Here is a 24,950-nt window from a genome sequence, read left to right as displayed (position 1 = left end):
AGCGCTGAGTCTTTATGGGTTAAAATAAGCAAAATGATTTTGTTCCTCTGCTTTGTTTTGGTTAGATTTAACTTGGTTTTAGCTGGATCATGTTAAGGCAAAGCAAGATTTATTTTTTAAATGTTGATTGTTTTTGCATTGCGGTATGAATAAGAACAACAGAAACCACTCAGATTATAAAACAAACTGACTGAAAAGGATAGAAACAAATGAAAAAATATAAATATTCCAGAGTTTAATTATAAAATATGTAAGATATATGGGCTGACATGATTGTAAACTTGTCAAAACATCACAACGGGAGTAAAGTAGATCCCAGAGTTATTACTGTAACTCAGAGCAAGAACAGACATTTAACACAGACCTGCGAGCACAAGTGTTCTGTAATCATTTCCCAAACTTAAACACAGCCTTTCTCCATAAGTGTGCGGCTGCTTGAAGCCACCGTGGGCCGGGCCCCACCACCAGCCCCAGGGCGGCTCCGCTGTGGCTCTGACAGTGGCAAAGGCCGGACAGTTGAGGCGGTTGCCAAGAAGCTGTGCCTTGTCTTTGAGGACAACACTTCAGATGGGTGCAGCCGTAAAGACGAGGGGAGGGAAAAAAAAAAAAAAAAAAAGAGAGACAAAAATATCCAGAAAGTTGGGTCTATAATTGGCTGCGCCTCTCAGGGTTTTTTTTTTTTTTTCTTTTTTTTTTTTTATGTGAGCACAGCCTAGTTGAGAACAGTAGAAGCCACCTCGTCTCCCAGTGAAACCCTACACTCTCCCCAGTGAAGGTCCTCCTACTCCGTCCACACATCCACAAGGTTGCTGAAGCTCACCTCACTTTGTAGCACCACCGTACACTGGACTGTCACGCTGGATTATATCTAACCACCTCATCTTGATTTCCCGGAGCCTGAAGGAGGGGGGTGTTTTGGATTATTGCCATCTGGTAATGATGCTGCTCAGGTGCTGATTGAAGGTGTGAGACCTGGAGGTAGAGATAGAAACCTCCAGTAACTGACCGGACAGGTAAGACCCAAACCCCTTAACATCCACCAGGTCAATGCTGACCTACTTAAGGGTCATTTAAGACAGGTTTGAGCAAATGTGCATTATTATCTTGTGTTTTAACCTCCTGAAATGAGAATTTCATTGAAGTCTGACACATGAATATCCACCAGTGACCAAAACCATCAACTGATCTGAACTCTTTAATACCTGTTGATCCACTAATTCTATCAATACATGTAAATAATTGTGGTGTAAAATGCAGTTTGTCATCTTTTAATGGTCGTCACTTAAAGGATACCAGTTTCCAGCACATATGTTAGTGTATATGTATATAATTCACTTCTGAAGGCAAACACTTGTTTTTCTATATTCTTATTCTTATTTTTGATATCTGCTTCTTTTACCTGTTTGCACCAACAGAACCAAGACAAATTCCTTGTGATGTAAAAATTACGTGGCAATAAAATCTGATTCTGATCAGATATGACCCACTTGGACGTTCAGAGGCTTCCTAGTGAAGGTGGAAACACTGTCATCTTCTACAACATTCATTCACCAGTAAAACCCATGGAGTTGGATCAATGACAATGGATGGACACACATGCTTTTAGGTTCAGTTATTGATATCTTCACTGAAAAAGTCACTTTTTCTGCAGTTTTCTGTGCTTTTGATATAATAACCCTCAACTTTAATCTGAGCTTTTATGAACATCTACATGATCAGTGAATTAAATACTGAAAAATACACAATTTTCACTCAAAAAACACAATCTACAGAGGTTAATATTTAAATAAACAGTGATAAATTGCTTAAAAAAGCTTAAATAGAGAGAAATATTACTTTGGGATCTGACATAAGTAGCACTGGGTCTTTATGGGTTAAGACATGTTTGAGCAAATGTACATTATCTTGTGTTTTAACCTCCTGAAACGAGAAGTCAGGTACATGCACTTCAACCCTCATCCATCAGCGACCAAAACCATCTGCTGATCTAAAATGCTGAATAACTTCGAAGCCACTAATCCTATCAATACAGTGAAATAATTCAGTTAAAATGCAGTTTCTCTGCTTTTCTACAGCATCAGATATGGACGTTCAGGAGCGCCATAATGAACATGGAAACACCAACATCTTCTGCAACATTGACTCATCAATAAAACCCATGTTCAATGAATGAAAAAGCTTGTACACATTTCTTTTTATGCTCACTTAATAATATATTTTACTACAGTTTTCTCTGTTTTGATATAATAACATTTGAATTTACTCTGATCTTTATGAGCATCTACATGATCAGTGAATTAAATATTGGAAAGCATCTGATTTTCACTGAAAAATGCCAAATAGAGAATAACTGGAAATAAATCACTTTGGAAAGGTTAAATGTAGATTTAAAAAAAAAAAAAAAATCACAGAAATAAGTCTTTAAGAGTTAAACATCTTCTGTTATGTTTACTCCAAACATCAGCTGTTTTGGTAATGTTTTTAGGTAAAAAATTCCCATATTTATTATCTTAAAGTGTAAGGAGTAAAAGTAAAAATATGAAAAAGACGTTCCAGTTCTGACCTGTAAATGAAAGGTCATTGAACTTGAGGATGATGCATGATGTTAAAACCTTAAACACATCCTCATCTTCCATCCCTAGTTTCTTATTTCTTCCTGAGTATTTTTTTTTTTTTAATTCCTATGAAAAAAGTGCCTTTGTTTTCCACATGCTCTATCAGAAAACAGACGTCCTGTTTTTTCTCCAGGTCTTCTTGGGTTGCACATGAGGGAAAGAAGAAGAAGAAGGAAAAAAAAGCCTCTTTCTGTTTTTCACATTTTGGGAATGATAAACGTGGTGCTTCTGTTTTAGACATCTACATCACAGTCCCAGGTCTACCATTGAGAGAGGAAGTGGAAACAGTCCAGGTGACACAGACCCAACAGTTTGTAAGGAATCTGGCCTCAGGTTCAGATGCTGACGGGGGGAAAACACAGCTCGTTTTTAGTTTTACAACACTGCATCTGCATGTAAAAGTACACAACTGTATATACTGATGCAAAGTTTTATCAGATTGATTAAAATGTAAAATAGTTCAAATTTACTAACATATAAAGTCATATCTTCTAATTATTTGTGTTCAATCCAAATATACTCAGTGATTTTATCATTATTTTGAGAAAAAATAACATTATTTCCGGAATGTTTTGACATTTTCCACAAATACCACAGATTGTAAGGAATCAGGCTTCAGGTCCAGATGTTTCACCCATAAAGACCCAGTGCTAAGTGATTTATTACCATTTATTAGAATATTATCCTTTGAATTTGATGTTTTTTAAGTGATAATCAGGTATTTTCCTATATTTGATTCACTGATCATGTTGATGTTGGTAACAGCTCAGTGTAAATTCAAAGGTTATTATATCAACACAGAGAAAACAGAAGAAAAACTGACTTTTTTAACTGAACATAAACCAAGTGTCTCCATCTACTGTCACTTGTCAAATCCACGGGTTTTACTGGTGAATGAATGTTGTAGAAGATGACGGTGTTTCCGCATTCACTACAAAGCCTCTGAACATCCAAAAAAGTCATATTTGATGACCATGAAAAGATGACAAACTGTATTTCACACCAATTATTGGTTATGTGGTTAAAATGCAAAATAGTTCAAATTTACTAACGTATAAAGTCATATCTTCTAATTATTTGTGTTTAATCCAAATATACTCAGTGATTTTATCATTATTTTGAGAAAAAATAAGTCATTATTTCCAGAATTTTTTTTTACATTTTCCACAAATACCACAGATTATAAGCAATCAGGCTTCAGGTCCAGATGTTTAACCCATAAAGACCCAGTGCTAAATGATTTATTACCATTGATTAGAATATTATCCTTTGAATTTGATGTTTTTTAAGTGATAATCAGGTATTTTCCTGTATTTGACTCACTGATCATGTTGATGTTGATAAAAGCTCAGTGTAAATTCAAAGGTTATTATATCAAAACAGAGAAAAATGAGGGAAAAGTGACTTTATCTTTAAAATATAAAATAAAACATGTTCCTGCTAAAACCAAGTTAAATCTAACCAAAACAGAGGAACAAAATCATTTTGTTTATTTTAACCCATAAAGACCCAGCCCTACTTTCATGTCAGTTCCCAAATGAAATGTTCTCTACATTTAACCTTTCTTAAGTAATTAATCTGCATTTATTACAATATTGTTCTCTGTATTTTGCATTTTATCAGTATAAATCATGTATTTTGTTTACATTTAATTCACTGATCATGTAGATGTTCATTAAAGCTCAGACTAAAGTTGATGGTTATTATATTAAAAACAGAGAAAACTGAAGAAGTGACTTTTTCACCAAAATGTATCATTAGCTGAACATAAACCCAGTGTCTCTATCCATTGTCACCATTTGTTTTAATACTATCCTCCAAATTTTGCATTTTTCCAGTGAAAATCGGGTATTTTCCAATATTAAAGGTTCTGGTCATATAGATAGAGTTGACGGTTGTAATATCATGAGAAGAGAAAAATTAAGAAAATGTGACTTTTTAAGTCAAATCTATCATTAACTGAACATAAACGAAGTGTCTCCATCCACTGTCATTGATTAAACTCAGTGGTTTTTACTGGTGAATCAATGTTGTAGAAGATGACGGTGTTTCCACTTTCACTACAAAGCCTTTGAACGTATCTGATGACCATTAAAAGATGACAAACTGTATTTTACACCAATTATTTACATGTATTGATAGGATTAATGGATCAACAGTTATTAAACATTTTAAATCAGTAATGATTTTGGCTGCCAGTGGCTCTTTCTGGGTTAAAAATATTTTGTTTTTACTTTCAGATGCCGTTTCTGCTCATAAAACCACAAATTAATTCAGCACAGCAATAGAGACCCATACTGTGTATTCAATTAGACAAATTAGAATATGTTACACTGGTGAAAAGTTTGGTAATGAGGATTAGGAGCATGAATGCAAATGTTGTTGAGCCTCTTTCTATGGGTAGTTCTGATTTTTCTCTCTTTAAAGTGAAGTATTGCTGGGCTGAATTTCTCTGAATTTTAATGTGCACTAATTGGAGCAATTACAGTCATTCATCTAGTGTGCCTGCTCTGTTCATTAATAGCACCAGTGAAACCCAGCAGCAGAAATAACCCAACGGGGGAATCAGATAAGGAAACTAGTACCTGGAGGCCAAAGCACTTTTCCTTCTCCACAGTAAATAATACACTCTCTATTTCACAGGCTACACTACAAAATATAGGCCAAACCACAGTGAAATGACTCCTGTTTTAAGACAGCGTCCCTCCACAACATTTCCTGGGACAATAGTAGGTCTAGATTTATTACTTAAGTAAAGGTAGCAACACTATTGCAGCAACATTGCAACTAAAGCTGTACTGCCTTTAAAATCTACTCAAAATGAAGTGATACAAGTAATCTGGACTCCACATGATTATACCATATATAATAGAGTGTTGTTTGGTCTTTACAGACATAATAACAGATAAAAACACATAAACCTACACAGTCATTTCACACTACAGTACATACAGTCGAGGAAAAAATTATTAGACCACCCTTGTTTTCTTCAATTTTCTTGTTCATTTTAATGCCTGGTACAACTAAAGGTACATTTGTTTGGACAAATATAACAAAAACAACAAAAATAGCTCATAGTGGTTTAATTTCAGAGCTGATATCTATCCATTTCCCATGTTTTTCTTAGTAATAACCAAAATCGCTTCAGTTCTTACATCAATATCTATGGCATTGTACTGACAAAAACAGTGCTTTTAGGCATTCCATGTTTTCCTTTCTGTCTGTTTTAGTCACATGATACACACAGGAGTTAGTACTTGATTGCATAACTATTGTTTTTGATTTTTTTTTTTTAAATTCTGCAACTGTATACTGATGCACAGTATAAGTGAAGGATGCATCATATTTAAACACATTCACAGTTTGCATCATTAGGCGAATCATTTGTTTGGTTTATGACACTTCTTAATAATATACCAATGTTCCCTAACGCTATTCTACTGTTTTTACTGATACATTTGACTGATTGAATATGCAAACTAATACAAGCACCAGAATGAGTTTATTTGACATGAAATATGATTAGTTCATGTTTTAACCTTTGGGTATTTCCAGTGTATCTTTACATTATCATTGAAAAGTTATTGAAGACACTGAAGTATATAAATATATTGGTCATTGTTTTGAGAATTAAGTCTGTATTTTGAGATTCTAGGTCAAGACTTTGAGATTTAATGCCATAATTTTGAGAACTAAGACATTTTGTGAGATATAAAGCCATTATTTTGTGATTTTACATCAGGGGTGTCCAAACTTTTTTTAAAGAGGGCCAGATCTGATAATGTGGAGATTGCCAGGGGCCAGTGGTCCCTTCAGACATTTTTTAAACAGTAAAAATTACATATAAATTCGCTGTTCTACAACAATTTTATTTTCATTGTCACAATATCATTTTTTTAAATGGCAATGTAACCAAATCTAAGCCACTCAGGTGTGAACAAATTTAAAAAAACAAAAAAACAATTCTGCCTTCCTTTCACATCTGGAGTCAGATAACATAGAACTATATGGAGTATCTTAAACTTCCAAGTTAATAAAAATCGTAACCCCACATTCATTTTAAACATGACTTATATGAGTAATCATTACTCATATATTACTCAGTAATGCAAAGTCTGTTAACATTTAAGATGAAAACATATGACTCTTACTCTTGTCTTTCACAAAATCATTCAGAAAGTAATATTTTGTGTCACATCTCCAAGTACATAACACCAGCAGTTATAGGCAACTAACCTGGCAACTCGGTAGCCTGCCTTGGTGGCGAATTCATTGAACTCCCAGGTTCACATGAAGAGTCACTGTTGTGAGTTTAAAGCAGCTTGAATTTGCTTCACTTTTTCGGAGCGCTCACTCCCTGCTAGCTTGTCGTATCCGTTAGCATGTTTTGTCTGCTAGTGTCTCTTTACATTGAATTCCTTAAACAAGGCAACAGTCTCTTGACAAATTAGGCAAACATAATCGCCTTGATTTTCAGTGAAAAAAAATTGTAATTCCCATCTCTCCTGGAAGCGGCGGCCCTCACTGTCAACTTCCGTTTTTTTTATTTACAGGCGCCATGGTTAGAAATTAACGAAAAGGGTTCATGGCATGGTCACAGAGCCTGATAGAGTTATAGTGGTGCTGCCACCATGAGGTGAAAGGAGAAACTGCATTTTGAACCTTTTATGATTCATGTACTCAGTTCAACAGTCCAAGCGGGCCATAAATAATACATTCTAACACCGAAGCTGTGGGCCGTATAAAATCTGACCGTGGGCCACGATTGGCCCCCGGGCCGGACTTTGGACATGCCTGTTTTACATGATTATTTTGAAACAGTACCATAGTTTTTGGAGACTGTGTGATTATTTTAAGATAATACATTATTATTGTGTGATACTACATCATTATTTTGAGCTTAAACCTCATTATTTTAAGATACTCCATTTTCTATTTTGAGCAACTACATTATTATCTTAAGATACTATAATACTGTTTTGAGATGTGATTATTTTGAGATACTATGTCATTTCGAGACACTACATTATCGATTTGACATAGTATACTGTTGTTTTGACATGCTGTGTGGTTATTTTGTGATGCTATATCATTATTTTTTAGATATTATGTTGGTATTTTGAGATACTACATCATTATTTTGAGATTAAACTGCATTATTTTAAGATACTCATTATTTGGAGATACTACATTATTATTTCAAGATACTATAATATTTTCAGATGCTGTGATTATTTTGAACTACTACATCATTATTTTGAGATGTTACATCAATATTTACTATTATTTTGAGGTAATATGTGATTAATTTTGAGATTCTAAACCATTATGTCAGCATACTAAATCATTATTCTGAGTATTATATATTTATTTGGAGTTTCTACAATGCTGTTTTGAGTTACAACACTATTATTTTAACATACCAAGTCATTATTTGAGATACTAAAACCATTATTTTGGCTCCAAGGATCTTTTTTTTTCTTGCTTTATAGTGGCAGATAATGCCTTCCATATAACTGAACCACCATGTGTTTTTATCAAGATATAAACAGATATAGCAGATCCCCAAAGGAGATGACAGATCATTACAGTCTGTGACAGTATTCATACAGTGCAGTTAAAGTACTGGACCACATTATAACATCATATCTGTTATTGACATTTTCAGTTAAAATCCCATTGGGAGTATTTTTAAGCTCGCTGTAGGCTTTGACTCATTTACCTTTGGAAGAAAAAATGCATTTACAAGGAACTAAACTGACTCACATTATTACTTTCCAAGTTGTGTATAACTCAGACTTTCCTCTACCTCCCTCGGTGACCCCCCGCAACGCCACCCGGTCAGGATGAGCCCGTGTTATGGCTACAGTCGGCCACACATCAGGCCTAATGGCAGGCATCACAACCACCAGTGTACAAAAGGAACAAGAATAGTTTTGTGTTTATAAGTCAGGTTTCTGTCAGTGCCACCCAGGTTTGTAAATGAATCAAACAGAGCAACATACTGGTGGAAGCTCCACTACCTGTGCAGGAAATCACTATGGAGAATTCATGTGGTGCAGCATCAGCACATAGTCCACAGCTTGCATTTTTTTTTTTTTTTTTTTCCACTGTCTCATGGGTGGAGATGGTGAAAAATAGTTTGGCAGTAAATTGCAACAATCTTTGGCGAGTCCTGTTTTGGAGTATTCAGCTGCTTCTGTACAGAGATGTGTATTTCAGTCCAAGGTTTCAATTATCACATCCTGAGTATACAGACAAGAGTTCCCAGAAGCATCTGTAGAAGAAAGGAACTCCAAAAAGTGAACGAAGAGACACTGAACTACAGAGGGAATGGGATTTCTTCAGAAAAATTTTTTTACACAATGAATACACTGCAAAAAAATCAAAATCTTACCAAGTGTATTTTTCTCATTTCTAGTCAAAATATCTCATCACACTTAAAATAAGACATAATCATCTAAAGACTATCTTTTCAGTGAGATATAAGAACTTATTTTTAGACAACAGATCTTGAAAATCTTATTTCTAGAAATCTTACCAAGGTAATTTTCACTTTTTCCATTGGTAGATTTTTTTTGTTTTTTGCTTAACACAAGATTTTTTGCTTTATTTATTCGGTATTGGTTTATTGTTCTTATTTTTGTTGTTGTTGTTTGGACAGCTTTTTATGTTTTTTAATCTATTCTTGCATTTTATTTTTTGTTTAGGCTTTATTTTTTTTCCTGTACAGCACTGTTTTGTTTGTTTTGTACAGTTATGTCTTTTAATCTATTCTTGTATTTTATTATTTTATTTAAGTTTTATTTATTTGGCTGGATAGCACTTCTTTTGTACAGATCTATGTTTTTTAATCTATTCTTGTATTTTACTCTTTTATTTTGGTTTTATTTATTCTTCTGTGCAACACTTTGGTCCACTGTTGTTGTTTCAAAATGCTTTACAAGTAAAGTTGGACAATAGATCTTGAAAATCTTATTTCTAGAAATATTACCAAGACAATTTTCACTTGTTCCATTGGCAGATTTTTTTTTTAGCTTGAATTAAGCAAATAAAACTTGAATTCAGCAAAAAAAAAAACCCAAAAAAACAGTCCCATCACCACTGTGTAATTTTAGAGAAATATATAGGTCATATAAAGGTTGCACCAGCTGGAACGCCATCCCAGTGGATAGCAGCTAGAGCCCCACGTATGCTGCTTTAAAAAGCCAGATTAAAGTATGGCTAAGAAACAACCAAACATGTGAACACTAGCACTTTAAAGGGACAGCTGAACGTTTATTTTAATCTTTGACACGTAGGCACATAAGTTGTTTTGTACTGTATTTTCTTTTAAGTAGTAATGTTTATTTTAGTCGTTGACATGTACGCACAAATGTCGTTTTGTACTATATTGTGGTGTCTTGACCTGTACTGTTTTGTAATGTATTACAGCCTTGCTCTGTACTGCACTTATTCCACTGTATTTGCTTTGTATTGCACGGATCACAGTTATTTATTTATTAAGTGGGGACTGTGGACAAAAATTAGCACTGACGCTAACTCATTAACATGTTTATACTGAAATGGAAAGTATAAATGTATTCATTAATGTGCACTGTCCCGCCTAAATAAAGATACATACACATATACATACAAAAAAATCTGCCAATGGAACAAGTGAAAATGACCTTGGTAAGATTTCTTGAAATAAGATTTTCAAGATCTATTGTCTAAAAATAAGTTCTTATATCTCACTGAAAAGTTACTCTTTAGGTGATTATGTCTTATTTTAAGTGTGATGAGATATTTTGACTAGAAATGAGAAAAATATACTTTGTAAGATTTAGATTTTTTTCCAGTGTAATGTCTGATGCAATTTTAAATAACCCTTCCAACAGTCTTTTATAAGTGTAGAGATGTGGACTCCCTCCAAAACCAATGTACAAGTCTGTTTTAGCAACAATCTTCCCACAGTACAGGGAGTTCTTCATCCACTTTAGTTTTCCTGTCAGAGAAAAAGTATCACAAATTCAGTTCATATTTCAGTTTCGGAAAGAAGCAGCTTGATGAAAAGTGTTAAATTACAACTTGCCTCATGGTTCTGCTGTAAGTGACTGTACTGTCTGCTTGGTACATGGTGAATTGTTGATGTTTCCACTGACCTTTCCACAGGCTGGACAGCTTGATGGTGGTAATAAGCTAAACAAAACAGACCCAAACCGAGGCTGAGATGGAATTACGACTGGGATTTAGGATCAGCCTGGTCTTGGTCATCCTGGCCTTGACTCTTTCCAATGAGAGAGTGGACGCTCAGAGGGCAGGTAAGACCATTAAGCATGAACAACAACAGATTAGCATAAAGAAATATGAATGGGAAAGTAGTTGTGCTGGTGCCAAAACTGCCAAAAATCTACTATATTTTGTGTATGTTCACCTCTTTACCTTGATGTCAACACCTTGTATTTGTTAGAAAACCACTGCAGACGTGTGAAAAATCTGTTTTAGACCATTAAACACAGGAGTTGCTGGTCTAGTTCTGCATTTCATTTTCATCATTTCACATCCAAACTAGAAATTTAAGGCAAAAATCACAATCAAGGCTTCAACGGGCTTGAAACTCCCATGTTCTGTGACATAAAACTTACTGCTGAGTCTGGTGGCATTGAATATACTAATGCATCTTTATAATGCTCCAGTGCTCTAGAAGTATTAGTATATATTTCAGTGTAGTATCAACCAATCACACTGTAGCAAATAACTAATTATAATAGACTTCAGAGTCACTCTTATTGATCTAATATACCACCAACCACCAATCAGAGATGTAGTATTTCTCTTGATACATCCATGGTGTTAGATTGGAACCCAACTCCCTAACCAAGTGTTGGCAGTTATCTTTAATGTAAAGTAATTAGATTGCGCTGATGATCATTATCAGGATGTTATCAAGAAAATACTTAAACATACACGAAACTCATATTTTGTTACCATTAGCAATATAAGATCATGTAGGTATAGCAGATGATATGTTGATGTGTGTTAATTTATGATAAAGCAAATGAGGTGTTTTTGGCAAAGCAGTGGGATCAGTGATTTGCTGTTCATGTGTATCTGGATGATTCTTGGTTGACTAAATATAGGTTTGCCACTCTCTTTGTGGGAGTTCAAATCTGCCCACAAAACTTGCTAGAGTTAAAATAAGCCACTAAAGACTTGTCTTATAAAGTCGGCAGTGACTCATTTTTGAATATAATACATCATAAACATAATATCACCATTATTCCTTCTTCCCAATTTGATTATAGCGTCACTTTTTAAACATTTTTAAGTAGAAATATTACAAATTATATATCTGAACTGTACACTGTACTGTCGTCACTATGTGTTGTATATAAGTAGTATCAATGTGGTTAAAAAGCTAGTCAAACTTACAAGCCAGGAATCACACTATGCACATAAAATTAATCTAAGTCACTTAAGTCACTTGTCATCTTAACAAGAACTTGTAGCAGTTGCTCTGAAAGTTCTAAGACAAGACAGAAACTTAAGACATGTGCACTTCAGTCCATGTTTTGCCAGTTAACTTTACAGTCCCATAATGCATAACATGTCTCACAAGCATTTCAAAGTAGAAGTCTACGCAAAATTATATGTTACGATCTGGAACTGTAATAAGTGTGTTGTATTTTAATGTTAAAGAAGCTAACTATCATGAATTATGTGCACTTATTGCCAACTCAACTAAATCAAAAGACTAACATGCAATTAAACAATGCCTCTCTGTATCTTCTTTAGGATGTAAAAATGTTCACTATGACTTGGCGTTTATCCTGGATACCTCATCCAGTGTGGGAAAGGAGAACTTTGAGAAGATCAGGCAGTGGGTAGCCAACCTAGTGGAGTCTTTCGATGTGGCGCCCGATAAGACCAGAGTGGCCGTGGTTCGCTACAGTGACCGGCCCACCACCGAGTTCAACCTGGGGAGACACCGAACCCTGGAAGACGTGAAGAGAGCTGCCCGTAACATACGCTACCTGGGGGGGAATACAATGACAGGGGATGCTATCAGCTACACCACCAACAACATCTTCACAGAGCGCAACGGAGCGAGGCCTGCAGCCAGAGGCTTTCAGAAGGTGGCCATCCTGCTCACAGATGGCCGGAGCCAGGATTATGTTCTGGAGCCCTCCAAGGCAGCTGCCCGAGCCGGTATCAGGATGTTTGCTGTGGGAATCGGAGAGGCGCTTAAGGTGGAGCTGGAGGAAATCGCAGCTGAGCCAAAGAACGCCCATGTCTTCCATGTGACGGACTTTAACGCTATCGACAAGATCAGAGGCAGACTGAGGAGGAGGCTGTGTGAGAGTAAGTCAACCTTCATGCTTCAGACAACACAACACAAACCAAGCAGAAACACAACAAACCCCACCCCACCGCACATATTGTAGCTTATTTTGGCATCACTCCAGCTGATGTCATTATGTCTATGTGTGTGCTGATGTCACCATATCAACTGCCTCTATATATGTGCCAAATTTAAAGTAAATTGAAACAAAATTGATGTTTTTATAGACATTTAAAATGTTTCCCATTATAGGATAAGATTGAAAAAAATTCATAAAAAATTTGAACTTTGACCTACTTTTCCCCAAACACTAATTGTTATGGGTCCCAGAGGGCTGAGGGCCACAGTAACAATTGCTGCTTGGTCCTGATGTGGACTGGATCTGAATGAAACAAAACAAACGGAGCAATGAGGAAACGTGACTTGCTGTTCTCCTTTCCAGAATGCATCTACATCTGTGGATTTACTCATCACAGAATAATCAAAAATCATAGTCATAAAACATTTCTTTTGTTTTCATCCCAACTGTTCTCTTTGGTCAAGTAACTTTCAACAACATGACATCTTATCACAACTTCATCTTATTTACCAAATACACTTTTTACCCTTATCATTTTCTGCATTTAGTTGACATATATTCAAACAATAACCTTTAACACTACAGCATATATTAACAGTATAACACTATTTGGAGCACCACTATGTCAAGTGTAATATTAATGTGCTATTTTAAGGTGCACTGTCCCTTTAATTTAAATTACTCTTTAATTACCGAACAACAATGAATTACTTAAACCTTCTGTATCAATCACAGGTTACTGGAATGTAGAAATTAAATGCTTGTGCTACATTAACTAACTAACAGGAACAAAATACTTTGGTCACAACCCATATAAAATGTGTGTCTTTAACCATAAACCTCAGACAAGGTGCATGTCTCTCAACTATACAACTCACAAAATGCACATACACAACAAAACCGACATACATTCTGTATACGGGAGCCCTTTCACACACGTTCCACTCAACATTTTCGGCTATGCTAGGCACACAAAATGGCGGCTACCACGCGCTAATTCTACACTTTCACTCCTTGCACTCACATTAAGTGGTTAAATATGATAGAAACGAATAAAACACAACAGAAAACAACACATTATTAAATCCCACTCTAAGGACGTGGATTATTCCAGATGTAAACACTTTTACTGACCTGAATGGAATAAAACAAACGGGGCAATGAGGAAACGTCACTCGCTGTTCTTCTTTCCAGAATGCATCCGAGGACGAGGGGCAGTGCTTCGCTTTAGTACCCCGGAGGAAACTGGGGTAGAAGAATAGTTCCTACCTCATAGCTCCTACTGTTATCCACACTGTCAGTGCCATAACAATTAACAGCATCATTACCGGACAAGGTTAAGCATTCCACTTCACAGTAAAATGTAAACATTAAATAAATGAAAGTAATAAAATAAAATATAGACTTTAAAAAAACACAAAATGGGGTCACATTGTTTTATATGTGCCACATAACACATATTAGTAATTTTGGAATACAATAGTCTTATGCCCCGTTTCCACTGCGTAGTATCGACTCGACTCAGCTCGGCCTTTTTGCGTTTCCATTCCAAAAAGGACCTGGAATCTGGTACCTGGTACTACTTTTTTGGTATCAACTCCGCCAAGGTTCCAGGACTGGGGACCAGATACTAAAACATGATGTGTAAACACTGCAGACCACTGATTGGTCAGAGAGTTGTCTCTGTGACCCGCCGTTTTACTAAAAACAGATGCGGAAGTGGACAGTAAATATAGCAGTACATTAATTCACATGATAACAGCCCAAAACTACACCATGGTCGGTCGAGGAGATTCAGTCTTTGGTGGCCGATGTAAAAATTCAGATGAGACAACACGCAACGAGTGAGTTTATCAGCAACGCTCTGAACAGACGACACAGAAGTAGCGCTATGACGTCCCGGTACTGTAAAGTCAGTAGTATCTTGTAATGGAAACAGTCTCCAGGAATACTGAGTCGAGCTGGTTCCACGTAGTAGAAACGCGGCTTTAAATCACGTTGCCATACCCAGAACCCTTTGGCGGTGACTGCTGGACAAATGCGGTACAGCATGCACAAATACACAACAGCATAAAAACTACCACATCTACAACATGTTTGTTTATACAATCATATCCATATCAAGCAATGAATGGTTTATATCCACTCAAATATGAGAGGGCTTTAATTTTGTGATGGTTAAAGAGATGCTGCCTTTGTAGAAAAGTGCAGTGAAGTACTTTTAACAACATAAATGCAATTGGGTCAAAATATTATGCACAGTTTCTACTTTATTTCCAGTCTCTGGTGCTACAGCTCTGGATTTTGCACATGTGCCATCCACACTAACAACCTCCTTCCTATTGAGGAGCAGGTAAAACCCGAAAATGTGGATATGCTAGAAACTTAGAAATTAAATGTATTTCTGGTTCATGAACGTTGCCATTACATGTATCTGTGGTTTGTAGAAATGTTCAACGGCAACATCTTTTCCCGGCGATTGGGTTGCACTAACGTTTCATGCCACATGTCTTCCTTTTGAAGTGCCTCACCCTGAACGTGCACTTAATCAAATAAAGACTCTTATTTTAACCTTTAACCACACACCGAGGAAAGACCCTGACCACCAAACCCCACCCCAACCACAAAGTGCCGCTGCTCTTGCACACTGTGCTTTCGTGGCCTCCCTTTGATGGAATATGAAGCGTGTGAGGGGGCTGTTGCAAAAATTGGCTTGTAAATGACAGTTGTCTAACCAAGACATTTCTGTGGTGAAGCTGCCTTTTTGACTGCTGCTTTGGTGCAGAGGTGTTTAGCACTGGAAAGCCTGTCTTATTCAGACTCAATGGTTTTTCCGCTTGTGTGCTGAGAAAATCTTTCAGCAGTGGAACTCTTTCTCCAAAATTAATGTGACACGACTTTATTTAGCCCAATGATTTCACTGAAATTAAACAAAGTAGAAGCTTTAGTTTTAACAGTAGGTGCAGCGGTGAAGTTGAAAACTATCTGTGTGTGACTGTTTAAACAGGGACGATGGATGCTTTGCACTCCAACGCTTGAAATTCCTACCTAAAATTAGCCAGACAGGAAAGAAAAAGATGCCTTAAGTCTTTACCGCAAACAGTAAATACAAAAGAGGAAATGACATGATTGCATGGTTCAGCATTGAGATGAGCAAACTCTAACTCTCTGTAATCTGGTCAAATTTGACAAAGCAAAAGTAGAGTTTCCTCCTCAGAAAGGAAGCGTCAAAGGCTGCATGGTGTTCCACTTAAACACTGCTGACCTTCAACCTTGCTCCTTGACTCCTTAGTCTTTAAATCTGCCACCCAAAAGGCTCAGAAATGTAGGCTGTTTGTTGTGTTGTAAAGCAAGGTTAGAACAAAATGCTTTGGCCAAAACGTACACTAGAAGAAAGTTCCAGTGTTTTCTTTGCGTAATCTCTAAAATCACCACAAGTGAGTCTCTAAGTATATCAGTGGTCAGTACAACTGGCTCACTGAGCAACGCAAGTTATTTTCACCCAGAAAATTACAGCTCTAATGTTACAAGTGGGTCCACTGCAGCCGTCCCAGTGTCCATGTTAAATGTTTTCACCTTTTAATCTATAGGTCTAAAAAAGGGATGCTACTTATTCCATCCAGCACCGAGTCATTAGACCATGTGTGGTCTTTCCAAGATCAGAACATCACGCACTTAACCTTAGATGACCCCTAATGACAGGAACTTCCACCTTCACTCTTTTAAAGGGGTCAGTGTGTAACATTTGTGCATGTGTGTGTGAAATGTGTTGGAATCTGTGCCTAAATAGTCCTACTAGAAAGAAGCCAAATATAGTTATTTTATATTAAGCTAAATGACCCCCCCCCCCCCCCCCCCAAAAAAAAAAAAAAAGGAAAAAAATCATTTTTCTTGGCTAGGTCTCAAGTCTAGCCACTGAAAGACCTTAATGGGCTTGAAAACTAGTTGTGCAAGTTCTGCTTATTACAAGTAACAAAAATATGGTTATCCTTTTTAAGAAGGTCGCATTTTTATATAGAAACAAGTGGTGCCAGGTACAACAAACCCCGCCCCTCACACGTATTGTAGCTTATTTTGGCATCGATCCACTCTTTCATCCATATTCAATATTTACCTCCGCCAACGACGTTATGTTTTTGCCAGGGTTTGTTTGTTTGTTGGTTGGTTGGTTGGTTAGTTAGCAAGATAACTCAAAAAGTTATGGATGGATTTTCAAGAAATTTTCAGGAAATGTTGATACTGGCACACAGAAGAAATAATTAAATTTTGGTGATCTTTGAAATTTTGCCCATTATAACTAAATGGGAAAAGAAAAAGATTGAAAAATTTAACAAAAAATTTCAAAAACAAAAAATCACTTAGATATTTTTGCAGAATGATGTCTAAAATTAATCTCTATATCTCTGCAACATTTTAAGTAAATTGAGTAAAAATGGATGTTTTTATAGCGATTTGAAATTTTGCCCATTATAAGTGAATGAGGGAAAAAAAAAAAAAAAGATTTTAAAAATTCATATAAAATTTTAATGTTGACCTATTTTTCCCAAAATGTAGTCACTTCTATTCTAGGTCACTGGCAATCTATAAACCCAATTTGGTATGAATTCAGTCAATAGTTTTGCTGTTAAAGTGTTGACAAATAATACCCCTTGCCTCCCCATTCGTGGGGCGGGATAAAAATATATCTTCTTAAGACTTTTTTTTTTTTAAACAAAAACTATACTTGATGTGGTTGAATTCCTTTATGGAATGTGCCTGGAGCCAGTCATTCTCTGGCATTAACTAACTTTATTCCCATTATAGGGGAGTATAAGAATGATAAAAGTGATCTTAAACATTTTCAGAGTATTTCTTCATGGTTTATCGCATAGACAGCTTTGAAATGGAGTTAGCTAACATCAACAAATGACTCCAACACAAACTGCAAATCCTACACATTGAACCTTTAATACATGACAGGTAACAAAGACTGAAGCAAGAATCAATACTGTAAAATGACAGCTGTTAGTTTTCTAATGCTAGTGCTTGTGTTGATGCATGTGAACCTGTCTGAGATATTCATTTCCAAAGGCAGGTTTTTTTTAGTTTCTTTCACATAGCTTCCATTTTAACTCACAGCTGGATCCTTAAATTATAGCCTCAGGGCCGCAACTGTAGGGAGTAGCTCAGCTATGTAGCATGCTAAACCTTTAAAAAAAGAATGACGCACTTCCATTCATTCACAGGATGGTAATTGTTGGTAGAGTTGCTGGTTTTATAAACAATATAAGCTAAGTAACCAGTCTGAGATCTTCCATTATCTCACTAAAAAGAGTTTAAGACAGAAGGAAAAAAATATACCTTTAACAGCTGACCCATATATGCTAAAATATACACCTATATAGAATTTCCATAGACTATAAAGTTTAAAAAACAAACAGGGAATTTCTACAATTTTTATATTTTATGTATGAGGTATTTTGTAGGGGAGAACGGGGTTGGTTGTTACTTTCATCATATCTCAGCCAACAGGGGGCGCAGTCACAAAATATTGGAAGTGAAATGATCAGAATTGGGAAAAGAGTAAATGTATATAGTCCTTGCTGGAGTGTGATTCGTAAACTTGAGGTGAGAGGATATGACTTTTTTTCATGTCAATTTGTAAATATTAAGTACTTCACTGTTTTTCTTCTGGGCTTTTACTCAATAAGTTTCTAACAAAGACGTTGTTACCATCAAAAAGTATGACGGGAAAGCTATAGTTTTAGTTGTCATTTGCTAACCGTCTAGTTCAGGGGTCTCAAACATGCATCCCGGGGGCCAAATGCGGTTCCAATCCGGCCCCTGGGATGAATTTGCAAAGTGCAAAAATTCCACAGCCTTGACTGTGGAACTCATTTTAGTTCAGGTTCCACATACAGACCAATATGATCTACAGTCAAATAATAACAGCAGAATAACCTAGAAAAAAGAATGACTCCAGATTTTCTTCTTGGTTTGATGTGAAAAAAAAAAAAAAAAAAATTACATTATGCCTATAAATAATGACAACTTCAAATACTTGTCTTTGTTTTAGTGCCAAAAATAACATTAAATTATGAAAATATTTACATTTACAAACTATCCTATAACAATAAAATGTGAATAACCTGAACAAATCTGAACAACCTGAAATGTCTAAAGAAAACTAAGCACAATTTGAACTATTTCCTGCCTGTTACTAAGTGTTTAGTGTCTTTGTAGATCTGATCCATAATGCACATGTTGAAATAATAAGTTGAGGCAGAATATTGTTAAAATTGCATTTATTTTTCTTAGGAAATTTCAGGGGTTTTTTTGGTTATTGACATCTTTTTTATATTTGGATAGTTATAAAAGTAAGTAATTTCATAATTTAATGGGGATTTTTTTTTTTTGCACTAAAACAAAGACAAAAATTTGCAGTTGTCATTATTTATGGATTATTCTGTTATTATTTTATTGTTCCAGCCCACTGCAGATCGAATTTGGCCCCTGAAAGAAAATGAGTCTACTTGGTCTACTTGCTGGATGGTTGCTAGCTTTATTGCCTGCCAAAAGTTCCATTTGGGGTTGGTTGTCACATTTTGAGGGGGGTTGGTTGTCACATATGACAGTCTCTAAATGGATATGGAGCATTTTTCTGGAGACAGAATTTGCACCAGCTACTGCCACAGACCGTCCCACCCCAGCTGCTCAGTCTTGTGCACCCCAGCCCACTCCAGCTCACCCCACTATACTATTGTGATATCTCAGGTGTTTCAGTGAAAACCTCAAGGATATGATGTTTCATGTGTCCTGTTTATGTACCTTTCTGTTTAACCCTTAGGGGTCTGAGCCTATTTCAGCCGTTTTTGAGTACTTTTGATTTTGCTTTTATATACTATAAAAAAAATGTTTAGTATACCCATGTTTGGGTTTTTTTTTCCAGCACAACTTCTTCTATCTCATCTGCCTATTATTTTTTCACTTTAACCTACTATATTAACACAAAAGGCTAAAAAACACACAAAAAATATAAAATCCGATTTTAAAATTTTATGTAATTTATTGCTTTACAAACGTTTTCAAAGACTTTAAAAGTGAACATTGGTTTCACATATTAGGTATGTAAAATCCGAAATCAAATATTTGACATAAAAGCATTTCTTTACATAGGCGTTTTCTCCGGTTTTCTTATTTTATTTATTTATTTATTTATTTATTTACAATTTTCCCATTGAAATAATATGGGACAACCAACCCCATAGTGTGTGTGTGTGTGTCAGAGTGTCTTTAATGTTTAATAAATCACTGATGAAATAACTTAAAAGAATCAAAAGGATGCCTATTACAACCCAAGACTTTAAGCTTTACCGCAATGTAGGAATAACTATTCTAAGATGTGTTGATCAGGAGATACTCACAGATGAGAAAAAATTGTGACAACCAACCCTGTGCTCCCCTATATATGTCTCATGCACAAAGAAATGGTGTGTATTAGTATATACAACATATACAAGGTTTGTTATAAACGTGCATGTATTATAATATATGATGTTGTAGGTAACATATTTTGCATCCAATACAAGCTTATGTGTCATATAATACATTTCAGACAGACACATAAAGATATGGTTAAAATTAGCTAATAAGCAGTTGAAAGGTGGTTAAACTGCTCGTGGGATTTGCAAAAAGCACATGGATGCAGACAGATTAATTAGCTGCTTTCACATGAGGCTGCAGGCTCTGGACTTTGCATAAATTAAGAAAAAAAAAAGAAGCCATGTCAACTCCAGCTGCTTTCACAATGAACACTGTAAAGGTTAAAAGCTTCTGTGACTCCATGATTTTTATAGCGGTGATTTAAGAAAATTGCAGGGTTTGATAGTAGATGTTTGGCAGATACTTGATCTCGTCGGGAACCTGAGTGTCTCAATGTGATTTTTTTTTTTTTTTTTTTTTTTTTTAGCCGCAGATAATATTTACGGCTGACAGCCAGGACACGGACAAATGGGGGACTAATTTTAGTTTTAATGAGATGATCCTCTGAACAGATTGATTACAGGCTGATGACAGGAGCCTGATTTGCTGTCGTTACTTGAACCACAATATGAAAATTGATCTTTCCATGTAGCACAGGAGTGACTTCATGTTTATGTTCAAGTATGGAGGAATCGATTAGACTATTGCACATGGAAACACTCTACTGTATAGAGGTAAATGTTAATGAAGCTATAAGACCATTAACCCTATAATGCCAAACGTATCATATTTGATACATGAGTTTTGAAGCTCTCTATATGATCACTGTGATATTTTTTTTCTTGAAAAACCTGATGTATACAATTAGATACATGCAATACATTGATAATCCACCAGGGGGGAGGAATTCATTCACGTTACAACCCAGCTCTGCGAGGGGTTAGAGCAAGTAAAGGAGGTAACAAATGAAACTGGGAGGTAGCAGATGTTAAGTGTAATTCTTACTTCTTAAGTCAAGCATTGAACACAAAGAGAGCCAAACAGATTCTGCCAAGTTAAATCAAAACATAGCCATCCTTAGAGGGATTAGTGAACCCAAAAGAAATATTCAGTAACAAAAAGAGAACCACTTCTACCTAAGCAAATGAAAAACAACAAAGAGGGGGCAGTATCTAGTGGCTAAACAAGTCTAATCTACACAGAAGGAAAACCTAACACAAAATAAAACAGCTACTTCTTCTGTCAAAGGCATCTTTTTAACATTACAAAATGTACAAATATGTACAAATAACCTAACCTAAAGCCAAAGGGGTAAAACAAAACTCCATGCTCACACTGGATACCAGTGGGCAGAATCTACAAACAAAAAACTATTTAACAAAAACTCGCAGCAGTTTTTGAAACACACAGGAGCTGGAACAACACAAATGATCTACTACAGACAAAGGAAAGAACTAGTCTTAATAAACTCGAGCAGTCGGAATTCATAATGAGACACAAGTAGAACACACACAAAGGCTTCCGAGGTGAACTGAACCAGGCTACAGTCAGCTGGAGGCGTTTAAATAGAATTAGTTGGTGGGCGGGGCTCAGGTGGGGGCTGGCATCTTCCAATGAGCTTGCTCCACATCAGAGGATCAGAGGAGGGAGGAGGGAAGTTGAAGACCCAGACTAAAGCCTTTCACAATACAAGCATATGTTAAGACAAACCAAATGAAGGAGGTGAGGCAGAACAGCCTGTCCAGTAACACTACAAGACTGTCATTAATGAGGAAGGAGGCAAAACTCTGACAATTTAGAAAAGGAATTACCAATTTGTTAGATATGTTTGTGTTATATTATGTTTTTGTTTGTTCAAAAATAATATTTGAGTATTGAGACCTGATGTATCAAATATGATACAAAATGGAAACTCATACATGAAAATTGATATTTAAAAAAAAAAAAAAAAGTTTGGTTGTTCAGGAGGATCAATAAAGGCTCCAGTTTCAAAGAACTGGAATTTCCTGTGAATAATTCAATGGTTCAGGCTTTACAGGGTTAAACCAATAATGATTATATCCACCCAACTGTCTCTACTTTGAAGGAATCCTCATCTTCTTCCAATATGAGATTGAAAACACACATGTGAACAACTATCAATGTAAAGATATATACACAGATTACAATTATTAGTGTTTAACCAATATTCATTGCTCATTATTTACTTAATAATCAGTCTAGCTTCAGTTTAGTCGCCAGTCTACATAAATGCAAATATGTGCAAATCTATAACTTAAAGGAAATTGACCCAATATTAAAACTGGGAAGATTTGGATTAAACTCTGCTAGGTCCAATATAGTTTAACACGTGGACACATTTCATGTTCAACAGTCTCTGTCATGCAATCAGAGTAACTTATATGCATGTATTATACATATTTGAGTAGGTATTTATAAGCACTTTAACACTAATGATAACAAAATTTGGGGAGATTACATTTTTAGGTGAAAAATGTCAAATTACTGCTCAGTAACACAGTGGACTTGAAACGGACATCAATTTTTTAAGCTTTACGTAAACATTCAAAACATGCAGTTCTCAACAGAAACTTATATCAAGTAGGACAAAACCTTTTAGATATTATTTTCAATTATCCTGAAAATAAATTTTGGAGTAAAATATTGAAAAGTCTCTTTTTTGTTGATATGAGAATGTGATAACACATGGACAGGTTGCCATAGTAACATGTGGATGACTCTTTACCATTATATCCATCGCTTAAAATGTTTCAAAAGATCATTACTTTCTGAACGTTTCTGAATCTGAATTATAAGTAACTTGAAAATTAAAAACTGGTATTTTTGTGGTAACATGTGGACAGAACCTTTTAAGTAACTCACAAATGTTCAAACGCATAAATATCAATAATATTCACAAAATAATAAAAATATAATACTTGAAACTTAATCATCTATATCAGGGGTGTCAAACTCATTTTAGTTCAGGGGCCACATTCAGCTAAATTTGATCTGAAGTGGGCCGAACCAGTAAAATGGTAACATAATAATATATAAATAATGTCAACTCCAAACTTTTCGCTATGTTTCAGAGTGAAAAAACTAAATTTACATTATGAAAAGGTTTACATCTACAAACTATCCTTTCAAAAGATGGGAGTAACATGAAAAAACTGAAAAAATCAGTGTAATTTTGACAATATTCTGCCTCAGTTTATAATTTACACATGTACATTATAACGTACAGATCACAGTGGATCTACAAATACACAAAACATTTAGTAACAAGCAGAATATTGGTAAAATTACACTTATTTCTCTTAAGACATTTCAGGTTGTTCATATTTGTTAAGGTTATTCACATTTTTTGCGAAATTATACTTAGTTTTAGTGAAAATACATGAAAATATTTACATTTACAAGGAGAAACATTTGGAGTTGTGAGTATTTATATGTTATTATGATAGTATTTGACTGGTCTGACCCACTGGAGATTGACTTGTTCTGAATGTGGAACCTGAACTAAAAGGATTGTTAATATTTTAGTGTAATTTTTGTATTTCACAAATTTATCCCAAGGGCCGGACTGGACCCTTTGGAGGGCCGGATTTGGCCCCCGGGCCACATGTTTGACACCTGTGATCTCTATAATCAACAAATTGAATACATTTTTAGATATAATTTTTAGCGTCAAATTCAAGCTATGGCTATGGTGCATAAAGTACAAGGATAAAATCAATTGAAACTTTTTTCTATAAGTGGTATTTTGAAAAGGATAACAGTTCCATAAAATAAAGATCTTTAGCTAAAAAATGAGCCCACTAAATAAATGATGTGTGCAAATGTACTTTTTCATGTTGATGTTCCCTTTGGCTTGATCGGACCCTGCTGCTTTTACTAATTATAAGTTAAATTTATGATCACACTGATGAACTGCTGAAGTACACACACTGCCTCACCAATGGTAACATCTGTAATTGTCTATACAGTCATACAATACATAGAAACACAAACATTAATAGGTTTTATTGTCACATATGTAGCTTAATGTTTGGTTCTTTTGTGAATATTTGTGGTGATAGACTCTGGGTATTCATTTATATATATTTTGGTGCCAATATGTTAATTAGTGCAATACAATCACAACAGCAGAGTGTGAGACTGGGGTTCTTATCGCACTTTGCACATGGTTAAATAATGGATGGTAGTCTCCAATAGGACTCTTACTCTGCTCATTAAAAAAAAAAAAAACACACATTTTTTTTTTTTTTTTGGTTTGTTTGTAATTTATTTCGAACATGTAGAAAGGAGAACTCTATCAATCAATCAATCAATCAATCAATCAAGAAAATAGAAGTATTTTCTTGATATGCAAATTGAAAACAACAGGAATAGAGCAGAGAGCAACAAGTACAGTCTGTCTATGTATTTACCTCCTGTAGTACCAGGCATATAGAAAGAGGAATAATCT

At 35.4% G+C, this 24,950-nt stretch overlaps 1 protein-coding gene across 1 annotated transcript in view; it reads left to right on the top strand.

Moving 5' to 3' along the window:
* The first annotated feature begins 696 nt into the window (after positions 1 to 696).
* Positions 697 to 24,950, top strand: part of col22a1 (collagen, type XXII, alpha 1) — a 134,546-nt gene continuing 110,292 nt past the window's right edge. The window contains exons 1-3 of the mRNA XM_030147327.1: positions 697 to 1,013; positions 10,770 to 10,918; positions 12,393 to 12,959. Of these exons, the coding sequence (XP_030003187.1) occupies positions 10,828 to 10,918; positions 12,393 to 12,959 (658 nt within the window). The 5' untranslated portion in view covers positions 697 to 1,013; positions 10,770 to 10,827. The remainder of the gene's footprint in view (positions 1,014 to 10,769; positions 10,919 to 12,392; positions 12,960 to 24,950) is intronic.

This window comes from Sphaeramia orbicularis, chromosome 11 (genome assembly GCF_902148855.1).
Source record: "Sphaeramia orbicularis chromosome 11, fSphaOr1.1, whole genome shotgun sequence".
In the NCBI taxonomy this organism is placed as follows: Eukaryota; Metazoa; Chordata; class Actinopteri; order Kurtiformes; family Apogonidae; genus Sphaeramia; species Sphaeramia orbicularis.
This window is presented reverse-complemented; position numbering and strand designations above follow the sequence as displayed.